The 19,141-nt window shown below is 43.4% G+C and overlaps 1 protein-coding gene across 13 annotated transcripts in view; it reads right to left on the bottom strand.

Moving 5' to 3' along the window:
* LOC122550501 (dedicator of cytokinesis protein 9) overlaps positions 1 to 19,141 on the bottom strand; it is a 339,837-nt gene that overhangs the window by 136,778 nt on the left and 183,918 nt on the right. For all 13 annotated transcript variants that reach the window (XM_087987930.1, XM_043691316.2, XM_087987937.1 and 10 more), the window contains exons 6-9: positions 13,657 to 13,752; positions 12,003 to 12,137; positions 8,693 to 8,867; positions 1,848 to 1,927 (exon numbers count right to left, since the gene is read on the bottom strand). In XM_087987930.1, the coding sequence (XP_087844056.1) occupies positions 1,848 to 1,927; positions 8,693 to 8,867; positions 12,003 to 12,137; positions 13,657 to 13,752 (486 nt within the window). The remainder of the gene's footprint in view (positions 1 to 1,847; positions 1,928 to 8,692; positions 8,868 to 12,002; positions 12,138 to 13,656; positions 13,753 to 19,141) is intronic.

The raw sequence follows: 19,141 nt of genomic DNA, 5'->3' as shown, positions 1-19,141 counted from the left end.
CAAATCCTCCAACCCTGTTAACTTCCTTGTAAATCCTTTCTGAACCCTTTAAAGTTTCACATTTTTCTGATACACTGCAAATCTGGGACAGAATGAAAAGCATCAGATTCTGCAGCAATGGGACCAGATTTGGGACCAGTGGCATCTGTACAAGATGGACACCTTGACAGGACTAAATTCCTTGGTTGCTGGGGGAGGGGGATTTGCTCATGCAGTTGGGGATGGGACAGGGAGATATGTCCATGTTAGTAGTATGGATAGAGAATTGGTTAATAGACAGAAAGCAAAGTCACAGAGTCATACAGCACAGAAACAGACCCTTCGGTCCAACCAATCCATGCCGAATATAATCCCAAACTAAACTAGTCCAACCTACCGGCTCCAGGCCCATATCCCTCCAAACCTTTCCTGTTAATGTACTTATTGAAATGTCTTTTAAATTGTACCCACATCCATCACTTTGTCGGGAAGTTCATTCCACACGCGAACCACCCTCTGTGAAATAAACAGATCATTCATAGGACAGCAGGCTGTTACTACTGGGATACTGCAAGGGTCAGTGTTGGCTTGGCAACTCCACACAAGCTGTGTAAATGATTTAAACATGGAGGCCAAACGTAATCATTCCAAATTTGTGGAAGACAGTAAACTGGGTGGAAAATTGCGAGGAGAACGCAAGGAGGCTTTGATAGAAAAAATAGAAAGGAAGAATATTTCATAACTGGTGACGAGTGTAGGTGTCCCAAGGTATTTGGGTGTCTTTGTCCTAGAGTTACTCACCCTAAGCCAGATCCATATCAGATGTAAGTCATTCATGTGTTTAAATAATCACAGCAATATTTTATAATAGCATGCAATTAGGAAGGTGAATGGTCTGCTGGCTTTCATCACTAGAGGTTTTGAGTTAAGGAGTAAAAGTATCTTGTTGCAGTCATATGGAGTCTCAGTGTGACCTCACTTAGAGTACTGCGTAACATTTGATCTGCTTATCTAAGAAATAATGTACTTGTCTTTGGGAGAGTATAATGAAGGTTCTCCAAATAAATCCCTGGGATGGTGGAGCTGTCTTCTGAGAAGAGGTTGAGGAAAGCCAGTCTGTACTCTCTAGAGTTTCAAAGCATGAGAAGTGTTCTCATTGAAACTTTTAAAATTCCAACAGTTTATGAGAGGGTGGATGTAGATCAGGTATTTTCCCCGGGAGGTGAGTCTAAAACCAGGAGATATAACCTCAGGATAAAAGGTTTGTAATTTAAGGCTGACAGGAGGAAAATTTTCACTCAGAGGGGATGAATCTTGAGAATTCCCTTCTTCAGAGGGCTGTGTAAGCTCAGTCATTAGGTTAGGTTAGGGTTCAAAATAACATGAAGCAATGTGGAGATAGTGGGGAAAATAATCCAGCCTTCATCTAACAGATGGCACAGCAGGCTCAATGTTCTGAATAGAGATCGGAGTCAAGATCAAAGTGGGGCTGGAAAAGCACAGCAGGCCTGGCAGCATCCGAGGAGCAGGAAAATCGAGGTTTTGGGCACGGGCCCTTCATCAGGAATGCTCATTCCTGTTGAAGGGCTCCTGCCCGAAATGTCTATTTTCTGCTCCTCGGATGCTGCTTGACTTGTTGTGCTTTTTCAGCCCCACTTTGATCTTGACTCTGAGCTCCAGCATCTGCAGTCCTCACTTTCGCCTCAATGTTCTGAGTAGCCTACCCCTGCATTCCTAAAAGTAAGACAGCAGTTGCCCAAAAGGTCAAAATACAGCATTTTTAATACTTAAAATGAACAATTTACTGAATATTTCCATATTCATAATTGCCTTTATCATTAAAGAATTGGAAAAAAGAGCAACAACACCTTTGTCATTTCACAATGGAGACTTTCCAAGCTGGTTACATGTTCTGATCTCCCCATACCAGATATTTCATCATCTGAAACTAAAACATAAAAAACCATTAGTAATGCAGCTTTCAGCGCTGAAAATGTGTTGCTGGAAAAGCACAGCAGGTCAGGCAGCATCCAAGGAGCAGGAGAATCGATGTTTCGGGCATGAGCCCTTCTTCAGGAATGAGGAAAGTGTGCCAAGCAGGCTAAGATAAAAGGTAGGGAGGAGGGACTTGGGGGAGGGGCTTTGGAAATGCGATAGGTGGAAGGAGGTTAAGGTGAAGGTGATAAGGTGAGGGTGATAGGCCGGAGTGGGGGTGGGGGGGGGAAGAGGTTGGGAAGAAGATTGCAGGTTAGGAAAGTGGTGCTGAGTTCGAGGGTTGGGACTGAGACAAGGTGGGGGGAGGGGAAATGAGGAAACTGGAGAAATCTGAGTTCATCTGGGGCACCCGCTATGCCTGCCTCTTCGTAGGATATGTGGAACAGTCCATCTTCCGCAGCTACACTGGCACCAGCCCCCACCTTGCCTCCGCTACATCGATGACTGTATCAGCGCAGCCTCGTGTTCCCACGAGGAGGTTGAACAGTTCATCCACTTTACTAACACCTTCCACCCCGACCTCAAATTTACCTGGACCGTCTCAGACTCCTCCCTCCCTTTCCTAGACCTCTCCATTTCTATCTCGGGCGACCGAATCAACACGGACATTTACTATAAACTGACCGACTCCCACAGCTACCTAGACTACACCTCCTCCCACCCTGCCCCCTGTAAAAACACCATCCCATATTCCCAATTCCTTCGTCTCTGCCGCATCTGCTCCCAGGAGGACCAGTTCCAATACCGAATATCCAAGATGGCCTCTTTCTTCAAAGACCGCAATTTCCCCCAGACGTGGTCGACGATGCTCTCCACCGCGTCTCCTCCACTTCCCGCTCCTCCGCCCTTGAACCCCGTCCCTCCAATCACCACCAGGACAGAACCCCACTGGTCCTCACCTAACACCCCACCAACCTCCATATACATTGTATCATCCGTCGTCATTTCCACCACCTCCAAACGGACCCCAGCACCAGGGATATATTTCACTCTCCTCCCCTATCAGCGTTCCGAAAAGACCATTCCCTCCGTGACTCCCTCGTCAGGTCCACACCCCCCACCAACCCAACCTCCACTCCCATCACCTTCCCCTGCAACCGCAAGAAATGCAAAACTTGCGCCCACACCTCCCCCCTTACCTCCCTCCAAGGCCCCAAGGGATCCTTCCATATCCACCACAAATTCACCTGAACCTCCGCACACACCATTTACTGCATCCGCTGCACCCGATGTCGCCTCCTCTATATTGGGGAGACAAGCCGCCTACTTGCGGAACGTTTCAGAGAACACCTCTGGGACACCCGGACCAAGCAACCCAACCACCCATGGCTCAACACTTCAACTCCCCCTCCCACTCCACCAAGGACATGCAGGTCCTTGGACTCCTCCATCGCCAGACCATAGCAACACGACGGCTGGAGGAAAAGCGCCTCATCTTCCGCCTAGGAACCCTCCAACCACAAGGGATGAACTCAGATTTCTCAGAACTCAGAACTAAAATAACAAGAATAAATATTTTCTTTCTCTTGCTCTGAGAGACTGTTCCTAACTCTAAGCCAGATCCATACCAGATGTAAGTCATTCATGTGTTTAAATAATCACAGGAACAGTTTAAAATTGCACAATGGAACAGCATCGATTCAAAGTAAATTATAAAATCTGCTTTGTCCAGTAAAACAATGAGATTAAGTGTTTATTTTTAAAATGACATCCGATGCAATTTAAAAAAAAATCACTTTAAACGTAGTTACTTTGGATGAGATTTCAGGTTTGTGAAATCAGTTCTATTGAATCTCACTCCAAAAACTGCAGCCAGGAAACAGGAAATACAACAGACCAAATAATCACTAAGTGCTACCCTAAATTCACCGTTATTTTATTTCCTGATGATTCAACAAATTTTTTTTTGTTTTAAAAAGATATCTATGTCTTGTGGACTAATGTATTACATTTAAATCAGATAACAGCAATTGTATTTCGAGACAGGTGTTCATTCAATAGGCTGTCCCAAGGAGAGGCTTCACAGAAACAACAGAAGGCAACATGTGACACTGAGCCACATAAGGAAACATTAGGAGGGATGATTAAAGGTTTGGTGGAAAAAAAAGAGTACTTTAAGGGAATGAAGAGAAGTACAGAGGTGGAGAGAGTTAGTGAGGAATTTCCAGTTCTTGAGGAACTGGATAACTGAAAGCAAGGCTGCAAGTGTTGGAATTATTAAAATCAATGAGGTACAAAGAGATCAAAATTAGAGGAGCATAGACATCTGCGAGGTTTGTGGATCTGGTGGGAGAGTATAGAGTTCAGGAGGGAAAAAAAACATTCGGAGTTAGAAAGCAAGATTTTTTTTAAAAAATGAACTGTGAACGGAGGTCAGTGAGCACAGGGGTGAAGTGGATTTGGTGTGAGAGAGGACATGTGCAGCAGAGTTTCAGGTAACCTCAGGCTTATAAAGGGGAGATTATAGGAAGCTGGCAAGGAGCGTCTGAGAATAGTCAAATCCAGGAAGGACTAAAATAAAGATGAGGTTGTGTGTTTCTATGAAAGTGATATAGTTTTTCAAAAGTCATTTTGGACAGATAAATTCCATGATTTAGAAGCAAACGCAAAAAATGCAACTCTGCGTTTTATCAAGTGCACCGTTTGTGCTTTTACAAAGTATAAAGAATGCCAGATTTCACACAACTCATCTCATGGTAGAGTGCTGGCCAGTGGCTGATGTGGCATTTGTTAAGGTCAACATTTCCACCACTGAACTACTTTCAATATTTTTTTAGGAAAGGTGGGGAATGGACTCCCAGAAAGCACATATACGAATCATTGTCAAGTTAAGCACACAACTTAACGGACTTAGAATTTAATGAACTAATTTAATGAGGCTTGTATGCAGTTTGTACACATTCATCTTTCAACAAGTGAATCTTTCAGTGATACAGGTGGCAAAACATCTGCTGTTTCATTTATTATAACACAATGGTACAGGAAGTGGGTTTTGTAATGAATTGATTTAGCCCGACGGTGAGAACATTGTTGAAATTCTTCATGTATTTTTGAGCAGTCCCAGGAAAAAAAAACATTTTGCATCATTTTGCAAACATTTGACTGGCTTCCAGAGTTTTCTTCCTCCAGTAATTTCAATTTTTTTTAATATTGTTTTACATTTCCTCTAACTTTTTCAGACAAAACCAACCAGCAGAGAAGGATGCTGTTTAGACCCATTGTGGCTGTCCTGACTTCTTAAAGAACTACCCAATTAGTATCATTCTCTTTGCTCTTTACCCTCGGGCTGCATGTTTTCTCCACCTTTAGAAACCCATTATTGAATCAAACTCCAAGCACCACATTCAGCTCACAACCACTCAGTGTAAAAAAACACAATCCTGACCTTTCCTCTGGATCTTTTAATTCAATGGCCTTAAATCTGTAACAAAAGCAGAAATAACTGGAGAAACTCAGCAGGCCTGGCAGTATCTGTGGAGAGAAAGCAGCGTTTCCTTTTCAGGTCCTGTGACCCTTCTTCAGAGCTGATAATAGTGAGGGAAAGGTGGTACAAATGCTGAAGACAGGTTGGAAGGGCAAAGGAGTGAGCAAAAGGGTGGAGGTGAAATGCAGAGGGACAGCAAGTCACTTCGGCAGACAAAGAGATGGGAAATGGTAAGCCAGGGAGAAGGAAGATCATGGGGACCATACATGGGTGAACAATGTGTTGTCTGCGCTGAAAACAGCTCGTGTCATGACAGGGTTTGGGGCGGGGGGGGGGGGGGAGGTGGTGGTTAAGGATGTGGAGAAAGGTGTTCAGGTTCTACAATTAATGACCCTCGATAGTGAGTCCTGAGGCTACAGGGTCACCATGCGGAAAAGGAGGAGCTGTTCTTTCAGCGTGTGCTGAGTTTCACTGGAACACCACAGCAAGCCTGAGACAGAGATGTTGGCCAGGGAACACGGTGGTGTGTTGAAGTGGCAAGTGACTGGAAGCTCAGGGTCTCTTTTACAGACAGAATGTAGGTGTTCTGCCCCACGGGCATTTCATCTGCCCAGTGTGGATGAGCCCATAATGTGAACAGCAAGTACATTAGATTTGATTGAGTGAAGTACAGGTAAATCGTTGCTTCACCTGGAAGGTCTGTCAGGAGCCTTCGACAATGAGGAGGTGGTGAGGTAACTGTGTAAGTGCTGCTCCTTCCACAATTGCATGGAAAGATACAGTGGGGGTGTGGGGAGATGTTGGGGATGGAGGAGCGGACCAGTCCCCACGAAATGCTGGCAGGGGAGGGGAATATGTGTCTGCTGGTGGCATCCCGCTGGACTGGTCAAAATGGTGGCTAATGATCCTCCAGATGTGGATGGTGGTGGTGTGATGGTAGGTAAGGACAAGGGGGACCCTATTGTTGTTGTGAGAGAGAAGACAGGGGGTAAGAGCAGAAGTGTGGGAAACAGGACAGACACACTTGACAACCTTGTCAACCACAGTGCTGGGATTCTTCGGTTGAGGAAGAAAGTGGATAGTTTGGAGGCTCCCTAGTCAAAGTTGGCCTTACCAGAACAGTGGAGACAGAGGAACTGGGAGAATAGAATCCAGTCTTTACAGGAAGGAGGTGTGAGGATGTCGAGTCCAGGTAACTAGAGTAATTATTGGGTTTGTAGTAGATATTGGTGGTCAGCCTATCTCCAGAAATGGAAACAGAGATGTTGAGGAAGGGAAGGGAAGAGTCAGAGATGAATCAGGTGAAGGTGAGAGCGGGGTAGAAACTGGAAACGAAATTGATAAATTTTTCCAATTCCAGATAAGCGAAGAAAGCAGTCCTGATGAAGTAATCAATGTTCCAGTTGTGGGGAGGGACCCAAGCAGGATTGGAATAAGGAATTTCCATGTATCCTTCAAAGGGATAGGGACCCATAGTCACACAAGGCATCAGAAGAATCGTGGATGTGAGTTGGAAGGGTCTGGACAAGAGGAGAAAATAGCGAAATGAGGTAGGAAGAGGAGGATCCATGAGACAGGAGCAGGCAGAAACAATGGATCTGCCAGGTAGTTCTGTTGGTGGATATTAGGAAGAAGATGGAAGCAGGCTGTACAAGATTAAAGGGCTTGGAGGCTGTGTGTGGTGAGGTGATCCATAAATGAGATTGGTGAGGGTCGTGGACACTATAGCCTGGTGTTTGATGATAGGGTCATGATCCAGGGAGAGTTAGGAGAAGTCTAAGAGCTTACATCCATCTTAAATCTGTGTCCTCTGGTTACTGATCCTCTTACTTGTGGTAGGAGTTTCTCCTTGTTTACTCTATCAAAACCCTTCCTGATTTTGAACACGTTATCAAATCTCCTCTTAACATGCTCAGATCTAAGGAGAACAACGCCACCTTCTCCCGTCTCTCCACAGAACTGAGGTACCTCATTCCTGACCCTTACATTTGCAGGGACATCTGAAGTTAAAATGGTTGGGAGCTTTCTCATTGAAAATAAAAATCATAGCACATGCAAGCGCATTACAATTGTGTGCAGAAAAGCACATATCCTGCATCCTGTTTCTTTTTAAAAACAATTCAAGCGGCTCTAGAAAAAGATTCCTTTGCCGGTTGAGATTCTGTCACAGAGAAAAGGCAGAAAGGTGGTTTCCAGGCTTTTACGCAAATGAAATTCAGAATCCAAGTTCACATACTTGCTTGACAGCCAGACACTGTGGGTTAGTCTGAGCCACAAATGAATGAAGTGGATTCAAGTTCCAACAAGCCAGTGAATTCAAACAAAATTGGCGGGTAATCCAATTCTTATTTTGGAATGCTGAATGCTGTGCTTTTTTGGAACAGAAAAGCTTAAATCTAAACATTGCTTTCAGAGAGCTGCAAGGTGTAACTACTAAACGGTGGAGTTACTGTTCTGCACACAATAAAGATACTTGGCTCAAATCTACACGAAATTGTGCAGGTTAAGTTGGATTCTGCTACAATCCATTCCACAATTATAAACATAGAACCTTTTAGATGAAGCAGTGCATTAAGGCAGTAGAATGCAATGCATTGTTACCTTTTCTCCATTATAAAGTATTCCTTGATTTACTTAAGAGTGGTAACTTGTGCAGTTTGATTAATTCAGCTAAAAATAGGGTGATCACCAAAAACAGGCTTTTACCTTTTAAAATCAGCACATCCAATCCTCCATCTTTTAGGTAACTGACTCTAAAAGCACTAAAAATAATTTTCAATAAACCTATACTGGTTGTTTACTATCCAACGTGCATTTTGGCTGGGTATGGCTGAAGAGCTGATGAAGGGCTCCTGCCCGAAACATCGATTTTCCTGCTCCTCGGATGCTGCCTGTCCTGCTGTGCTTTTCCAGCGCCACACTAATCTTGACTCTAAAGAGCCCACTTGTCATACAACTGAAGGCAGCAGGCAGGCAGATAAAGCTGGAGGTCCTCCAGCGCATAGAGGGCACTGCAGCCCGCAGTTACAGGTATTGAATAGACAGGGCGCCCCCAACTGAAAATGACCACAGTCGCCAAATGCTCCTGATGCCACAAGGAGCCTGAGATTCCAGTTGGACTTTGATCACTGGCCTTCGGTCCCAACCTCACCCCCAAAATAAGTTGTTGGCCTGGCTGGCACAATTATTTGCAGAGTGTGAAATTAAATCCCCCAATCCCCATTAGTGTCCCCTGTCAGTCTTGGTAAACCGTTCCCCGCAGATCAGGAAAAGTACGATCTGATTCAAACTCACTCTCCAGTGACTCGCCGTTTCTCTTCTCTTGCATGGCAGCTTCAAAGGTACTCTGGAGGATTTTATTCAGGGTTCCAATCCACTCGTCCATTTCTTGGTCACTGTCGGCTGCCAACAGGTAACTGCTCTTGTCCTGCATCTTCAGTTCGAAGGCATACCGTCTGATTCTATTGTTCTGCAAAACAGAAAGCTCTCTTGTTCACATCTTAGACAATAGACAATAGGTGCAGGAGTAGACCATTCAGCCCTTCGAGCCTGCACCGCCATTCAATATGATCATGGCTGATCATTCCTAATCAGTATCCTGTTCCTGCCTTATCTCCATAACCCTTGATTCCACTATCTTTGAGACTCTATCCAACTCTTTCTTAAATGAATCCAGAGACTGGGCCTCCACTGCCCTCTGGGGCAGAGCATTCCACACAGCCACCAATCTCTGGGTGAAGAAGTTTCTCCTCATCTCTGTCCTAAATGGTCTACCCCGTATCTTGTGTTTGAAAAGCTTTTAGAAGTGCCAGTAATGACACTAACTTGCATTTATATAGCACTTTTGAACCTAGCAAAACGTCCCGGCTCACTGCACAGGTACATCATTTGACCATATTGGAAACTGCAACGTAAAGTGACAACAGGACAGGTGACTTAGGCAAAGAGGTAGGTTTTGAGAAGTGCCTTAAAGGAGCTGAGAGACAGGCAACAAGGTTGAGGACAGTACTCCAGAAATTAGGGTCCTGGCAGCTCGTGCAGCAATTAAAATGGACAAAATGAAAGAGAACAGAATTGGAGGAGCACAGATGTTCTGGACTGTCTAAGACTGGAGGAGGTGCAGAGATTGGAAAGGGCCAGACCGCAGAGGGATTCAAAAACTACAGCGAGGATTTTCAAACTTGGGCGTTGCGAGCCAAGTGCTTGCGTACATCTTCCCAGCAGAATGGGGGAGGGGTGGAAGTCAGTTTTAGGATGTGGACAGAATTTCAGATGAATTAAGCTTATGGAGGTTGGGAAATGGGAGAATGGCCTGGTACGCACCGGATTGGTTGAGTTCAGAGGTACCAAAGTCATGGGTGAGGGTTTCAACAAGAATGAACCAGGAATAAGGCAGGCAATGATGCAGAGGTGAAAGTAAGTCGTCCTGGTCATGAAGCAGACGTGAAGCTCATCTCGGAGTTATTTGGAAGACAGGGTCAGGAACAGTTTGAACTGAACTCAAACAGTGACCAAGAAGTAGAATCGACTTGATGCAAATTATATTATTTAATAAGGCCATTCTCAGGAACTTTGTGGTCCCAGATATATCTCACAGATATATGGGAGATAACTCATTGAAGTATCTGAGATATTTCAGAAACTGACAAAGACCTAATCAAGAACATAAGACTTATATCAGAAATTAGAAATCAGTCTAGAATGTTCTCACAGCTCCACTAGAGTGAATAATCGATAAACCCCTGTTCCTTAAACAAAGGTAATGTGTACAGTTGATCCTTAACAACTCCAAAAAGGGATCTGAATAAACATAAATCGTGCCAAAATTCCTATAAGGATTCAGTACATCTCCAGCTGCCATGGAACCTCTCAACATGTTCACGTTCGAGGAAGAAACCTGGTTTAGCAACTTCATCACTACATAGTAAATGGAGATTTCGGCTTCTTAGATTCTGCTTTAATTGAGGATTGCTCAGCAACTTGCAACTTCCCCCATAGTGGTTCTACCCTGGTGGCTCCACTCGCAACAACAGTTCAGAAAACAGGATCAGCAACATTGAGGAAATGCTGTAAACCACCGGGATTAGTCTTTTGAAAGGGAGGGAGGGAAGCAGGAGGGAGAGCAAGAGAAGGATGTGGAAGAGGGGAGGATGGACAAGGTGATCAGGATGTAGGAAGGAGGGCAAGGGGTAGATGGGGAACAGGACAAATGGGGAGAGGTTTGGGCAAGGGGAGGAGAGGGGGTACAATGAGAGGAAGGGTGAGGAGGAGAGAGTTTCAGGGAGTGGAAAGGCAAGCAGGAAAGTGAGGGCATGAGTAGTTTAAGCAAGCTGGAGAGGGAGGGGGATCAAAGACAGTTGGTAGGCACTGGGAGTTGGAAGAAGAGGAGAGATTGGGTTGAGCGACAAGGAGAATTGCAGGATATGGGTGGATTTTTTATATTTGAGAAAGTGGAAGGGTTCCAAAAAATGTGTTAACATAACTTATCTCAGTAATGCTAGACATACTGAAGGAACATGGGGCATCCTTGACCACACTGGAAGGTGACAGGATGTTACATACAGAAACACAACAATTAGTCAGTCATGTCCAAATTAATAACTCTCTCCAGGAGTCTTCTGACCTAATTTCATACTGTCTCCACATGAAGTCATTACAGCTCCAGTTTGGAGAATCTCACCTTCTGTAGAGAACTATACAAAACCCAACTGTTCTGATCTGAGCAGATGCACAAACTGTCAGATTGTGGGTCTTTATGCCCATCTACAGCAAAACAGAAAGACAGGAGCTTTCAACAGTTAACTTAAACTTTAGCAAGTGATTCACCATCAATTAGACAACCTGAAAAAAAAAGTTATAGAGTCATAGAGACGTGCAGCAAGAAACAGACCCTTCATGCCAACCAGATATCCCAACCCAATCTAGTCCCACCTGCCAGCATCCGACACAATATCCCTCCAAACCCTTCCTATTCATATACCCATCTAGATACCTTTTAAATATTGCAATTCCACCACTTCCTCTGGCAGCTCATTCCATACACGTACCACCCTCTGTGTGATAAAAATTACCCCTTAGGTCTCTTTTATATTTTTCCCCTCTCATGCTAAACATATGCCCTCTAGGTCTGGACTCCCCTACCTCAGGGAAGAGACTTTGTTTATTTATCCTATCCATGCCCCTCATGATGTTTTAAACCTCTATAAGGTCACCCCTCAGTCTCCAACGCTCCAGGGAAAACAGCCCCAGCCTATTCAACTTCTCCCTATAGCTCAAATCGTCCAACCCTGGCAATATCCTTGTAAATCTTTTCTGAACCCTTTCAAGTTTCACAAAATCCTTCCGATAGGAAGGAGACCAGAATTGCATGAAATATTCCTACAGTGGCCTAACCAATGTTCTGTACAGCCACAACATGACCTCCTAACCTCTGTACTCAATTCTGACCAATAAAGGAAAGCATACCAAATGCCTTCTTCACTATCCTATCTACCTGCGACTCTACTTTCAAGGAGCTATGAATCTGCACTCCAAGGTCTCTTTGTTCAGCAACACTCCTGAGGACCTTACCATTTGCAGTAAATCATAACATGTGATCTCCTACCTGGACCACTCCCATGCACGAGTCAAGAAAGATTGAGCCCTTCGGTTCCTTCGAGATTTTCTCATCTTTGTAAAAATTAAGAATGTACGATCCATCTCCAAGTTGAGTCAGGTGGAAGAAACGCCTCTTGAATGACTGGGGACAGAAAATGAGTTTGAGTCTGAAGCAAACAAGGTTTTTCTGTTCGCAGCCAGCATCATACAGCATTTGTTTCCCAATAACTCCCAAATTCCCAATTTCATTCAGTGTCGGCTGGGACTCAACCATTCACCTCTGAATCAGAGGGCTCTGGGTTCAAATCTCATGTCAGGGACTTGATTACATGACTCAGAGTGACACTCCAGTACAGATCTGAGGAAGTGCTGCAGTATCAGGGGAGCCATCTTTTTGATCAGACATGAAACCAAAGCACTGTGCCCTCTCGGGTGAATACAAAAACTTCCATGGACACTGTCCAAATGGGGAGGGACATTCTCATTGATGTTTTGGGTCAATATTTGTGAGATCTTGCCCTACGTGATCTGGCTGCTGAGGTTTCTGCCATCACAGTAGTGATTACTTCGATGGCTAGATGCTTCAAGATACCCTGGAATCAGAAAAGGCTCCAGACCAATGCATTTTCGTTTGGTCTTTAGCTTTTAAGTCTAAGAAAAGAGATTGTCATCCTGCGCAAAGTCTACAAATCACACTGGACCACAGCAGGCGAACAGGCTAGCTGACAGAAGTTTTCAAAGTTGGCCAAAAGCTGTCAGCTCTCACTGGAAGACCAGTTGAGTTGTGACAGGGAGGCATGAAGATCAAGCTTGGAAAACCTTTAGTGTTAGGTCATGTCAGGGTGGCGCTTCTAGGAAGTGCTCAGTCTACTCAAGTATTCGTCTTGCACTTGGTATGCATTTCCTGAACGTGATACAATGACTCCCTCCTGCAATTCACCAACACCGTTTCGTCTTTGACCATCACATCCAAGTGACACCAATTTAAAAGGATCTTTGATAATATTCAAGTTAATAGTTTGATCTCATATCTTACATAGCTCGCAGCTCAGAGATGAATGGGCCCTGGTTTATTGTTCCTGTGCTTATTCACTCAGTTATCTCTCCCAGCTTCCAAAAATCACGGGCCCTCCAATCACCCCAGTCCCTGAGCGTAACTCTCATATTTTGACATGTCCCTGCCTCAGCCCCATTCATACCTCACTGCCCCCAACTCACTGAATTTAGCTATAACCTATCTAAACAAACACGGTAGAGCTGATTAATGTGTCTCTTTCCTCCTCTAATGCACAGCGCGGTGATGCAGGAAGAAACTTGCATTTCTATAGCAATGTTCACAACCTCAAAGCTTGCCAAAGTCTTTCTAAACATGGATACAAAGACTTAAATTGGTATAGGGTCTTTCAAAACTTCACAGCTTTCAAATATTAGAAGTATGGCCACATTTGTAGGGTAGGAAACATAGCAGTCAGCTTGCACAGCAAGATCCCACAAACAGTACTGTAATAATGACCAGATAATCTTTTCCAGATAATTGAAATTGTAATCACTTAATAGAGAAGTGCCATTGATAAAGTTATTTGAGCAAATATTAGAACTATTTTACAGATCCATTTTAGTGTACAGTGTAATAGTTTGATAAAATGTGAAAGAAGTCTCACCCTCATGGTAACACTGATCGCACTGTTCATATTGCCCTTGTGCAACCATCCTTGTTTAGTGATCCCTCCTTTCTGTGAGCCAAGAGAAGCTGTATCCTACATTAAAAAGAGTGGTCACATAACCAATTCACAAAGAATTATATCAGAAACTTCAGAATATGCTGAAATTCCTCAACATCAATTTCAACAAATGCACAACACCATCCAAAATATATCACCCCAGATCAGAGCATCCAAATTATTAGCCTTCTTCTCTGAACTTGGTGGTCACGTTTTAATACAGCAAGCCACCCTTCAGGAACACGTTGAGGTACTCTTCTTCTGAGGCAGTCCTTCAGAACTGAGGATGACTTGTTTCCACTCTGGTTCTGAGTTGGCTGATAGGTCCCTTATGAGAGATGGCTGTGGAATTGACAGCAATATACTGGCATGGACTGAGAATTGGTTAGCAAACCGGGAAAATGGAGTCTAAAGATAAACGGATCATTTTCAAAGTGAAAGGTGGCAATAAGTGGGATACCACAGGGAACAGTGCTCGAGTCCCAGCTATTTAACAACAATTTATATGAAGGAACATTTTCAAGTTTGCCGATGTCACTAAAGTTGGTGGGATTGAAAATGCTGAGGAGGAAGTAACAATGCCTCAGGCGATTTAGTGTGAATGGGCAAAAACATGTCAGATGCAGAAAATAGTGGATACATATGAAGTTATTCAGTTCGGTCGGGAAACCAGAACAACACATTATTATTTATATGATGGTAGATTAGGAAATGTTAATGCACAAAAGGACCTTGGTATTCTTGTACATTGTTCAGTGAAAGCAAGCAGCTAGTGTCTAAATCAGGCAAATTAGCCTTCATTGCAAGAGGACTCGTGTACAAGGAGGTCTTACTACTGCTGTACAGGGTTCTGGTGAGATCACGCTGGAGTGATATGTGCTGTTTAGTCTCCCTACCCAAGATGAGATATATTTGCCATAGAGTCATTCACCAGACTGATTTCTGGGATGAAGGGTTCATTGCATGGAGAGAGATTGGGTCGGCTGGGTGTGTACTCACTGGAGTTTGAAATGAGAGAGAATCTCAGTGAGGCATGAAAGTTTGACAGGGCTGGATGATCTGGAGTCAGGGATGATTTCTCCCCTGTCAGGGCTGATCCAGAACAAGAGGCCGTGGTCTCAGAATAGGCAGTAGGCCATTTTGGACTGAGGAGAAGAGGTGTCTTCACTTGGTGGTGATGAACCAATAGAATTCTCGACCACAGAAAGGTGTTGAAGTCAAACCGCATATAGCAAGGAAACAGATTTCTAGAGGTTAAAGGTGTCAAGGGATTATGCGGTAGTGGGGGAGAAAATGGAGTTTTTAGACAATTAGCCACGATCATATTAAAAAAAATCAGCGAGGGGATTGCTAAACTGTGTGGCCTACTCCTGAACCTATTTTCTGTGCTGCTACTCTGCCTTACATGTGACTCCAGTCACATAGCAATGCAGTTGACTTTTTGCTGCCCCAAAACTGCCCAGCAAACCTTTGAGCTGTAAAAAAGGCCAATTAGAGATGGGGCCAAGGTCACACACATCCAAATACTAAACATAGTTTTTTTGAAAATAAACTATTGCTGAAATGTTTGCTTTCTCCATCGCAACACCTTTTCCATCAATCACCTTTTCTCCTGAATATAAATTGTTCTGTTCGCATGAAATTTGGCTAATCTTGTCCTTAGAAGTACAAGAGAAAAAGGTTTGGCAACATTTCTCTTTCAACAACAACATTCATCATACCCAAGCCTAATTCTGATCACAAAAAAAACCACAACAGTAATTCTGGGCCATTATCTTCCCTTCTCTCTGACAAGGTCCATTGTGATTGTAATATCCAGATCACCACAAAGCGAGGTATTTAAAAATATTTACAATATTTCAGAGCGGGGTGTTCCGCCATTCACAGAGTCATACAACACAGAAACAGTCCCTTCGTTCCAATATGTCCATGCCAACCAGGTATCCCAAACTAAACTAGTCCGACTTGTCTGCATTTGGCCCATACGCCTGTAAACCTTTCCTATTCATGTGTCTGTCCAAATGTCTTTTAAATGTTGTAACTGTACTTGCAACTACCACTTCCTCTGGCAGTTCAGTCTGCATACGAACCACCCTTTGTGTAAAAAGGTTGCCCCTCAGGCCCCTTTTAAACCTTCTCCTTTCATCTTAAAAATACACCCTCTGGTTTTGAACTCCCCTATCTATGGAAAAGACCTTGGCTATTCACCCTATCCATGTCCTTCATGATTTTGTAAACCTCTATAAGGTCAATCCTCAACCTCCTGTATTCCAGTGAAAAAAGTCCCAGCCCGATCCAGTCTCTCCTTAGAACTCAAACTCTGTAGCCCCAGCAACAGCCTGATAAAGCTTTTCTGAACTCTCTCCAATTTAATAATATCCTTCCTTTAGCCGCGGCATGGTGGCTCAGTGGTTAGCACTGCTGCCTCACAGCACCAGGGTCCCAGGTTCAATTCCAGCCTTGGGTGACTGTCTGTGTAGTGTTTGCACATTCTCCCTGTGTCAGTGTGGGTTTCCTCCAGGCGCTCTGGTTTCCTCCCACAGTCTAAAGATGTGCAATGTGCAGGTCAGGTGGATTGGCCATGCTAAATTGCCCCATAGTGTTAGGTGCATCAGTCAGAGGGAATTGGGTCTGGGTGGGTTGCTCTTCGAAGGGTTGATGTGGACTTGTTGGGCTGAAGGGCCTGTTTCCACTCTGTAGGGAATCTAATCACAACCAGAAAAACCACAGTATTCCTGAAGAAGCCTCACCAATGTCCTGTGCAACCTTAACATGATGTCCCAACTCCTGTGCTCAATGGTCTGAGTCAATGAAAGCACGTGTGCTAAATGCTAAATTAACCATCTGTGACATAATTTTCAGAACATTATGTATATGAACCCCCCAGATCTCTGCTCAACATTACTATCCCGATCATTAATTGTAAAAGTCCTGGCCGTGTTTGATTTACCAAAATGCAGCACTTCGCATTTCTCCAAATTAAACTCCATCTGCCTGTCCTCAGCCCATTGGCCCAATTGATCAAGATCTCTTTGTACTCTTACACAAGCTACTTCACTGTCTACTACACCACCAATTTTGGTGTCATCCACAAACTTACTAACCATGCCTCCTAAATTCTCATCCAAATCATACAGTGAGGTTATGGCTGATTTGTGACTTAACGCCATCTATTTGCCTTTGTTCTGTAGCCCTTACCCAACAAGAATCGATCAATCTTAATTTGAACTTTCAGTTGATGCTCCACAGCTTCAGAGAAGAAAGTGAAGTGCTTCCTGCTATTACCAGTGGGCAACTCGTTTTCCAATTTCTGCCCCTTGTTCTGGACTCCATCAACCAGAGGAAGCAGTTTCTCTGCTTGAATAGAGATTGGATCTGGAAACATGTTGTATTTGCTCAGTGAACCGAGACAGGAAGAGTGAAAGGCCATCATGCTCAAATCCTGCCACAGAAAAATCTGGCAAACCATCTGTCACGTCCTCCATGAAAAAAAAATTCTACCATGAAATCAAGTCATTTGTGTGGGTAATTGAAAAAAACCAATCTGTTCACAAAGCACTGAAGCTTCTGATTTCATTTACAAGCGGTTCTCAACTTTTACTTTGTGACTAATCTTACAAACTCTGCCAACAGAGGATTGGCTGATGATCAAAGTGTTGCTTTTCAAGATTTAAAGTCATCAGTTTTTTTTAAAAAGAAAATTCAATATTCCTTCATTTTAGCATATTCAATAAGCATGCATTTTACTATCTGCAAAAGCTAAAATGTCTGATTTAGTCAAAACCAAGATCTTAAGGAAATTATTCCATATAAAGCCAGACGCAGGAGTAGAGAAAATGAGAGACAGATACAAGATTAGCCAACCAATTAAACAATTTATTTTACACTAAAGTAGAATCTAATTATTTGGAATTCAGCAAGGTTTTTCCCTTCTCTTTCTGGCACCAAAGGTTACAACCTCTATCAAAGAAACCTGAATCAGAAAATAAGTTACAATAAATTTAACCCCAACCCCAAACCTTTCAATTTTCATTTTTTAAAATTAATTGGGAGATTGGAACATCTTAGTTCCCCATTGCTTTTTCCATTGCAGTACTTCAGCCAATAAGAGTCAATTCACCAACCAACAACCGCCCTCTTCTCCTGAAATTTAAACAAAATGTGACTGCTTGAGATTTGGCATTCACATGTCCGCCATGATGACTGTACAACAAAAACCTTCAGCAACACATTTCTTCTTAGCAATAACTGAGGCAGAGTTGAATGGAATCAAGAATGCTAAAGCACTGTAGATGATAATCACTTAAATTTTTAATCACAATTATGCGCCGTTCCATTGGTTCCAACGCAAAAGTAAGAGACAGCTTAGAGAACTGAGCCAACATTCTGCCCTACTCCTTGACACAGTGCCCTTTACCAATTACATTTCCACAATAGGAGAGCTATAATAAAAAGCAAAGTCTGTCAGCCTTTCATTTCTTTTTCTTACATCCTCAAGTTACTAGCTAGTCCTCAGATCAGTGCTCAAATGATAAGGACCTTTTTTCTCCCCAGACCTAGTTTACTGCGTAAAGTCTTGGTCTCCACATTTAAACAGGGATAAGTTTACACTGGGAGCATTTCAGAAAATCTCCAGCATCTGCAGTCCTCACTTTCTTCTCCGCAGTTCAGTAAAAGTTTACTAGGTTGATTCATGGGATGAAGAGGTTGTCTTCTGAACAAAGCCTGAGCAGCTTGGGTCTACGTTCATTGGAATTTGGAAGAATGAGAGGCGATCTTATTGGAATAAAACATTTCGAGGTAGTTTGACCGAGTAGATCCTGAAAGGATGTTCTCCTCATGGGGAATTCTGGAACTTGAGTTTTCCCAATTATGAAAGTGTTCAGAAGGAATTCCTCAGAAGATGATGAAATCTTTGTAATTCTCTTGCGCAGAGAGCACCAGAGGCTTAGTCAATCAGTACATTCAAGGCTGAGTTATACAGATGTTTGAGGCAGATAGGAAGTGCAGCTGGTGTCATCAGCCATGATCTCAGTAAATGACAGTTCAGTCTTGAGAGGCCAATGGTCCCTCTTGCTCTTATTTCCTGTGTTCAATTGAAATTTGGAATCTTAGAGCACAAAAGGTTATTCCACACATTCTATCTACACTAACCGTTTGAAAGGGACATCTAATTAGTCTCACTCCCCATAGCCCCTGCCATTCATTTTCCTAAAACAAGTATTTATCCAACTCCCTTTTGAATGTTATTCCTGAATCTGCTTGCATTCTCCTTTCAGACAGCATGAACCAGATCATAGCATTTCTCTCTGTAATGCAAATCCTGTTCTGGTCCATATGCTTTATATCTGTGCTCTCTCACTCATAGGAGACAGTTTTCGCCTTATTTACTCAATCAAAACCATTCATAATGTTAAACCATCAA

This window comes from Chiloscyllium plagiosum, unplaced genomic scaffold (genome assembly GCF_037043375.1).
Source record: "Chiloscyllium plagiosum isolate Xiang-an unplaced genomic scaffold, Cpla_swu_hap1 HiC_scaffold_6, whole genome shotgun sequence".
Taxonomy (NCBI): domain Eukaryota; kingdom Metazoa; phylum Chordata; class Chondrichthyes; order Orectolobiformes; family Hemiscylliidae; genus Chiloscyllium; species Chiloscyllium plagiosum.
This window is presented reverse-complemented; position numbering and strand designations above follow the sequence as displayed.